At 38.2% G+C, this 8,656-nt stretch overlaps 1 protein-coding gene across 2 annotated transcripts in view; it reads left to right on the top strand.

The window, feature by feature from the left end:
* Window positions 1–940: 940 nt before the first annotated feature.
* Window positions 941–8,656, top strand: part of arhgap42a (Rho GTPase activating protein 42a) — a 274,248-nt gene continuing 266,532 nt past the window's right edge. The window contains exon 1 of one of the 2 annotated variants that reach the window (XM_069890754.1): window positions 941–1,411. In XM_069890754.1, the coding sequence (XP_069746855.1) occupies window positions 1,258–1,411 (154 nt within the window). In that variant the 5' untranslated portion in view covers window positions 941–1,257. The remainder of the gene's footprint in view (window positions 1,412–8,656) is intronic. The other variant, XM_069890753.1, reaches the window with a different exon arrangement.

Below are 8,656 nucleotides of genomic sequence, written 5' to 3'. Positions count from 1 at the left end.
TTTCCACTCACACACCACTTTAAGTAATCTCTATGCTACAGGTGATCTGTGATTAGCAAGAGATTACTTAAAGTGGTATGAGAGTGGAAAGAAAAAGTTTTAATTTCATTTAATTGACTCGTTATGTGCCCACTTTCAAAACCCAAAAGGAAATGGGCCAATGACAATTTTTCTCAAGTAAAATATTTCAGTAACAATTGGATTGAAAGCAATGGTTCGCAACCTCCTCTCACGCCCCGCCCTCCAACACACTCATTTACCATTTTAAGCAATCCCTTACTAATCACAGAATTAGGGATGCTTAAAGTGGAAAGAAAAAAAGTTGAAAACCACTGCTCTAAGCAATACTTGAGCAGCCACTTTGAAGTATTTCTCCACTTCATCTTGATCCCTGCACCCAATTCTCACGATTCTCCCTTCCCCTCCAACCCTTTCCTTTATTTTCTGTTCAGTTTTGCCTAAACGCAGCCTGTTCCTCTCGCGAACAATGTTGTTCACCATCGACCAGCGTTTGAAAGAATGGGAGATACGAACTGAAAGGACTTTAGCATCTCCCCCCCGAAAGGCAAGCACGTTTTTAAAAAAAAAAATAAATCACTTGAATTCACTTGAGATCTCAACGACATTTGATACTTTTTGATTTTCAAGCTCGGAACTTGGAATGAAGGAATAAATAGAAAATTCCTTGATTATATTTTCTTTCAAAGCAATGAGTAAAACTCATAATTTATAGTGCGTTGAAATACAACGTTTGGAAATTAAAGTTGCATCCAGTTTAGTTACCGCAGCATTTATTTAATCAAACCTGAAATTGGGGATTTGTACGTCCTTATCATGACAAGATGCTCTTTACATCAAATCCAATGCGCCAATATTTGTTGCAGCCTATAATCCTCCAGCGTAAACTGCTGGTTAAACTTGATGCAGTGAGACTTAGCGGAAGTGTTCGGTTCAGGGGCGGCACCAGGCACAGCGCGGACTCCCGACTCGACCAGAGTGCGAAGAGTTGGAGTAGCAACATGACGGCTGCAAGGGAGAGCCGGCTCTTTGCACCTTAGCTTAAACCCTTTAAGGAGGTCTTTAAGGAGAGCCTTTGTAGGACTTTTGAAGACACGCTTACGTTCTGGACCTATTTAAAAATAAATTGGATCTGGGGGTCTGGAGGCTGTGTGACTGTAGCCCCGGGCTGAGGTGTTGCTCTGCGGCTGGAAGGTGAACCGGGAGCCGAAGCGCGACGCTGACTTGTGAGCGGCGGAGATGGGGCTCCCGACCCTCGAGTTCACCGACTGCTCCCGGGACAGCCCGGACTTCAGGGATCGGCTCAAAGCACACGAGATTGAGCTGGAGCGCACCAATAAGTTCATCAAGGAGCTCATTAAAGACGGCGTCATGCTGATCAACGCGCTGAAAAGTAAGTGGATGTTTTCTTTCGAAGAAAATAAACTTTGGATTTGGAAGCTGCGGGGCAAAAAAAAATTGAATGAAGGAGAGACAGCACCCCTGGTGGCTCCGGCTTGGCGAACGAGCTAGTATTGATGGACATTTTTGTTCAAGCATTGTATTTGAGGAATAAGGAGACGTTTAGATGGTGTATTTATCTTGTCCCGAACTAAGAATATAGTAGATTTTACGTGAATAATTGGAAATAGTAATCGCTAGAAATGTCCTTGATCATATGAGGGACATATATTGGTTAAATAAGGACATTGAGTCAGAATGATACTGGACTAGGATGGATTGCAATAACTCAAACCGAAAAGAAGACCAGTTAATGTTCCCACAGAAGAGGATTTCTGCTTTCGAGATGGCAAACATAATTTAGCCCCTTTATAAGTGATGGGAAGATGCTGTTTTTTTTAAAATTCAAAGTTGCAATTGGGAAAACAAAATTCTAGTAACTCAATGTTGAGGAATTGTTTGAGGGGGTGATTTAAAGGAATTTGCAAAGATAATGTGATGGTTGTAATATAAGCGTGTCAAGACATTCGATTGTAGTGCAAGATCACTCAAGATGTATCGCTTCAGTGATCGCGTGGGATAAAATTGATCTGTTTGTGAACATAGGTTTGCGAGCTGCCAATGTTTTTGAGATTTGTGTCGTGGTTCAACACGGCATCTTTTGGGTACTGACACCCCACATTCAACCTCCAGCATTGTGGAAAACAAGAAGCTCATCCTGCATTAAAGGCATATCACACACAGCCCCTCCCAGCCTCATTTTGCAACTTGTAAACTGGTGAATCAGCAGGGCAGACTTTGTTTTATGGACCACAGTGCGATATGCTATGATGTCTGTTCATTGATCATCCACATGTTGAGGCAGCACAGAACATCAGAGGATAAGGGTGGAAAAGGATAATAGTTTGTTACAAAAAAAGGATAGGGGTTAATATTAGGCTCTCAGATAGTCAGAAGAAGTGAAATTGCATTCTTCACAAGTATTTTGGATTTCTGTAAACTACGCCAGGACTTTTTTTTTTAAAAAGTTGCCTTAATTGCAGGAACCTGGCTGCCTTTCTACTGTGAAATTTGATTCTCCATCTTGGCTGTATGGTGCAGAGTTCAGCAATAGAACACTGAAACCTTTCACATCCTGGACTGCTTAAGCACCTTCCCCGACCCACCCCAAACACACCCTTTGAGCTTGGTAAATGGCAGAAAAAGCATGAGGGACTAAATGGCCGACTCCTAGTTCTATATTTACTTCATCCTTGTATCTTTATGGGTTGTGGAGTATGAAGTGGCATCAGAAGAAGGGGCATTTAATAAAAGGACTCAGTATATCAGCTGTGTGAGGGAGGCATCCACAGGTCACAATAATGGGATAGACTTGGACTATCTATTGGTAGGTGGACTTTTAATTGTGAAGATCCAGCCTAATTTATATTTAGTAGGTGAACTTCAGGACTTCAAACAAATATTGCAAAAAAGCATGACAAATGACATCCATAAAGTTACAGCTGGTCACTATTGTACAGGATGAATGTCCCAGGCAACAGTAGTTTGTATTATGTTTCTGAGTTGTTTGGTTGAAAAACAATTCAACACTTACTTTTGATCATCCACGAAATTCTGACCAATGGAGAAAGTTGAATAATAATGCACAGTAGAGCCTATTGCAAACTAAATGTGAGACTGGAATATACCTGGCAGGAATTTCTGTAACTAGCCCCCCCTCCCACCCCCCCATTGTTCATCGTTTCTAGTCTCAGTGGCTTTCCTGGCTTCTGTTAGTTAGAAACTGCCTCCCACAAAGATTCAATGACAGATACTTAAGTTGTGTCAAATATTATCCTGACTGCTGCAAGAGGAAATTAGATATGGAATAACTCTGCAATTGTGTGGGGAATAAAAAAGCACCAGAGCCAAAATCAAATCAATTAAATGGATAGTAAAGGACAACCGTAAGCTCCTACACTGAATATTAAATAGATACCTCACTCCATAGCATGAGTTTAAAAGATTATTGCCTTGAATCCTCAATCAACTACTGCAAGACTTTTAAAATCCCACTGAATTAAAAAAAAATTACTGGTAGGTAACCTCACAAAATCAAACATTAGTAGCATTGGACAACCGGTGAACCTGGAAGAAGAGCCTTGTTAATTGCCAAGGTCACTCATGGCTAGAACCACTCACCAGCCATTTATGGAATGACAAAAATAATGGACATAGTATTAATTATGAAATAAAAATGAAAGTGAATCTCGTTGAACCTTTGAAAGATAAAAACAAAATGAACTAACAACTTTTTTCAATGGCCTTATGATATTTGATAAGTATGATTTGATTCTCTTTGGTCAGAGTAAAAAAGCAAACCAGATATTTCTTAGAATGGAGGCACCAAAAATTACACTATTGACAAATAGAGCCTAATTTAAACTAAATGCGAGACTAGAATATAATTATAAAGCTGTAAAGTTAGATTAAACGTAAATAATCTTGGTTCCTTTACATTCCTGATTCTTTGCAATAGTTCTGGTCTCCTTAGGGAAAATATATGGAGGAGGGGCATACAAATTTTTGTAGAGATCAGGCTTGATATTTATTTCCATCAAGGTTGGAGTTCAATTTCAGAGAAAAGATGTGGCTAAGTGGTTGGTGACTTAGTAAAGGGCTTAAATTATAGCTATCTTCAATTGGGTATATCCTTTGTTAATTCTCTCCTATGGTCAGGATGCTTCCACAGGGGGAAGCTCAAAACATAAATGTAAGATGGACTGGACCAATGAATAGATTGGTTGATACAGGCTAAAACTAGCTTCTACTGAATTCTGTATTCAGAATTGTGAGAAGTAAAGACTTTGCATACTAGATGATGCTGAATAATTATATTAGGAGAAAAAGGACTTCAAAGATTTATTGAAAGGTTGAATTGAAATAGCGTTGGATGAAACTCATGCAGCATATATACTTTGAAATACCATGTGATTTAAAAAAAAATCTTTCTAACTTATAAAGGAATGTATTTCTACTTCTCTTAAAGTATATGTTATTGTAAAAGAACAAATGTAGTTTTATGGTGCCAATTTCACAATTTTAGGTTGACCACAGTTCTTCAATGTATTTGTTAATGCGGTCATTGTGCAGCCTAGGAAATGTGGAAGTGAGTTTGTGCACAGCTTGGACCCTAAAGGATAAATAATCTAACTGTTGCTCAATGAACAAATATTGTTCTTCTTTTAAATAGTTTCAAAACCTTTTGATATGTGTGATGATGCTTTGGTATACTGAAATATTTGAAAGATGACAGTGCAGTATTTCTTGAATGTTGTTCTCCAGTGAAAGCCTAAATTCAATTCATTTCTTTGAATTGAGGTTGGGACCCATAAATTTTAATATCAGATGTTCAGTCAGATATCTATACATACATGTTTTAGTGTAAAGTTTTAATGGATAATAAACAAATCATAATTATAAAATTGTGGTTCATTTACTGCTCGAGACTGTTGTTTCCTAACTTTAGAAATGCCTTCAATTTTGAGGTGAAATCAGAATTTATTGTCGGGAACATGTCCAGAAATTTGTTGATTTGCATCATTATAGATGCACATATTGCTCTAAATCAAATAAATAAATAGTGCAAAAGAAGAGAAAATGAGGTAAGTGTCTGTGGTTCATTGTCCATTCTGAACTAGGATGGCAAAAGGAAGAAGCTTTTTTTGTATCGCTTGGTGTTTTTCTTCAGGCTCGCTGTACCTCCTTCCTGATGGTAGCAGTATGAAGAGGGCATGGGGTGGATGGTTAGAGTCCTTGAGGATAGAGACTGCTTTCTAGTGACATTGCCTCTTGTAGATGTCCTTGATGGAGTGAAGACTGATGTGCTGGCCGAGTTCACAACTCTCTGCAGTCTTTCCCTGTCCTGTGCATTTGCACCTCCATATAGGACAGTGATGCAACCAGTCAGAATAAAGGATCTATTCAGGATGTCAAAATGGAAAAGTCAAGGACAAAATAGTGAATAGGTTGTTCTAATGTTTCCATGTCTTTTTTTTTAATCTCATCTTGAACTATTATTTTCCCTCTTTCTAACTCTTCTCTCCCCCTCCCTCCAGTGCACACATGCTCTCGCTTGCTCTCTTTTCCCCCCCACCTCTCCACCTCTCATGTCTTTTGTCCTGCACCCTATGTCCTTTTGGGCCATCCCTCAGCTTCTTCATCTCTGTAATTTCATCTTTTTATCTTTGTCTTGATAAAGGTTCTCAACCTAAAAATTTGAGTGACTATTTCTAGCCATGAATGTTATCTGACCTGAGTTCCTCCAGCAATTCTTTGTTCAGGATTCCAAGATAGGGAGCTTTTGTGTTTCTGTAGGTCTGCTAAATTAAATCTAATTGGAAAAATGCCATTTTCTGCTGCCATGAACATCTAATTAAATTTGGAAATCTTGGCCCATTTCCCCAGTCTCATTGACAAGCTGTTCAAATGGTTAATTGTGTGTCAAGGTAAAATCAAAGTTGAGCTTTTCAATTCTGACCAACATCTTTGACGTTACTAAGCTCTCCAGCTGCACACTTGGCAATTTGTTCCTTGAACATCACATATGTTGGCCTGTATGATATTTGGAGACTAAAGTTTGGAAATGATATTTTTTGTTGAAAAATACATAAATAATTTTGTTAGTCCCAACATCTTGACATGTGCAAATCATGGTTTCATTATGTACACTGATCTGCAAAAAAAAAATAACTTGGCCACCACTGGCCTGTAGAGTGAAACTGTACTAACATAAATATAATCTGGCATCTTTAAGAGCCTGCAGGATAGATGATGTGGGAAATGGGAATAACTGGCTTGGTGTTCTTTGAAACTGTGAAGGAAATACACAGTTGAGAACTTGGAACCACATAGTGAGAACTGGCTGTGTATTTCTGACATGAGGTGCTGAAAGTGAATACTTGACCACAAAATATCACAGAAGTACTGAACATTAATTTTGTAATGTCAATCTTTAAATGATCTGAGAACCCATATTAATATTATGGTACTTACAGATTTGACCACAATCATTACTGTGGTGAGTGCTCCAATTTTTAACATTTGAACTAAATATTATTGGTCTATATTTTACGCTAGTGAACTTTCAGTACAAACAGAATGTGTGAGATTATGCCAAGGTGCCTAGAAAGTGCCTACAGACTTCAGAGCTGTATGTTTTGAATTGGTGTGGAAAAAGAATTCCCAAACATTGTCATTGTGGGTATTCTAATTATATAGATTCTATATTCCAAAGGTTTTGGAACACCATCAAGAAGTATTTTTGAAGTAAGTTGATAAAACGTGTTTGAGTCTAATGTTTGATGGGAAGGGTTTTCAGAACTGTGTTATTTGTGGGGGGAAGAAACACTAATTTGAAAGCGAGCCTGTAGTCAGAGAAAAGACTGCTTCATCTTTTGTAAGATAGTTGATCTTTCACAAAAGAAACATTCAAAGCAAGATATTATTCACTGAGCATTCAGTGAACTGGGCACTCTCCAACTTGCATCTTTACTATATAAACTACACTGTTTGACCAGCTGTCTTTCTCCAGCATTGTTCGCTGAAATGTTTTTATGTCCTAGTTCAATTTAGTTTTACAATTTCATAAGTTGAGCAATGTTTGTGGGTTGGATATGTGATGTGAGTAATTGATGAATCATAAAACATTGTGCAGTTTCTTGACTGACATTCCAAATAATGCTGGAAATTGGAAAATTCAAAATAATTTCCTGCTCAGTATAGAATTCTTTACAGCAATATCTGTACATTGTTACAACCAATCAGGTTACAGAAATTCAACCTTCAATAGATTCACAAATCAAGCTCAAAGCCTTTAGAAACCAAATAAAATTTGCTCTCATGAAATTTGTGTGGGAGGAAAAAAGGAAATAAATGAACACTTTTTAAACTTGCCTTATTTGGTGTGAACTGTCTATAGCAGTGGATCTCAACCTTTTTCTTTCCACTCACATACCACTTTAAGCATTCCCTATGCCGTATAGGTGCTCTGTGATTAGTAAAGGATTGCTTAAGGTGGTAGGGTGGAAAGAAAAAGTTTGAAAACCACTGTTTTAATCGTTGTCAATTGACTCATTAGGTGCATGGTTTCATCAGTCCAAAGGAAATGGGCCAATGGCAATTTTTCTCAAGCAAAATATTTCAGGCACAATTGGGTCTAGAGCAGTGGTTCTCAACCTTCCCTTCCCACTCACATACCACCTTAAGCAATCCCTTACCAATCACAGAGCACTTAAGGCATAGGGATTACTTAAAGTGGAATGTGAGTGGAAAGAAAAAGGTTGAAAACCACTGGTCTATAGAGATTTATCCCTAGTCTCCAGGAGTTGTTTGCGCACAAATGTATGGTCCCTAAACGACATATTGTGTTCATAACACACCTATAATAGAAGAAATGTGGTTCTGCCTGATGCAGTTCTATATTCTTGGAATAGCTAATTGAGGAGCACTGGGACTCCTCAAGGATGTGTATTCATTCTCCAATTATATTTCCTCTACACCTCTGATTATTTTGTTAAATACCATTCTAACTCCATCTTCAAATTTGCTGACGTCACCATTGTAGTGGGTCAGGTATCAAATAACATTGAGATGGAATACAGGAAAGAGATTGACAGTCCAGTGGCATGGTGACATCTCTCAATGTCAGTAGGTTGAATGAGATGATGGAGGGCAGAGTCCACACCTCTGTCCAAATGAATAGTGCTGAAGTGGAAAGAGTAGATAGCTTAAAGTTCGTTGGAATAAATATCTCTATTGACCTGGGACAACACATTGCGGTGACCATTAAGAAAACATACGGATGCGTCCTTTTTTTAATAAGAGGACAAAGGAAGTTCCCTTTGTTCCTCAACAACTTCTTCAGGTCTATCATTGAGATGAAAAATAATGCTGACATTGTCAACAAGTCCAGTCTCTGAAATTAATTTTGATTGCCTGAGTATTTTATTTCACTTTTCCTCTTGAGACTCATTTTTGTTGCATAATCTGTCCTTATTCTTTCCTACCTCTCTCCAATTGTTAATGTGGACTATTACTGATTTCTTCACGGTCATCTTTTTGGCTCCCTCCTTTTTCCTCTTTGCATAATTACTTCTCAACATCGAGCCAGCTTTCCTAAATTGAAGCCATCATTTTCTGCCTCTGCACAAAAAGAAAT

Source organism: Narcine bancroftii, chromosome 7, assembly GCF_036971445.1.
Source record: "Narcine bancroftii isolate sNarBan1 chromosome 7, sNarBan1.hap1, whole genome shotgun sequence".
NCBI lineage: Eukaryota > Metazoa > Chordata > Chondrichthyes > Torpediniformes > Narcinidae > Narcine > Narcine bancroftii.
Note: the sequence above shows the minus strand (reverse complement) of the source record. Positions and strands in the feature narration are given on the sequence as shown.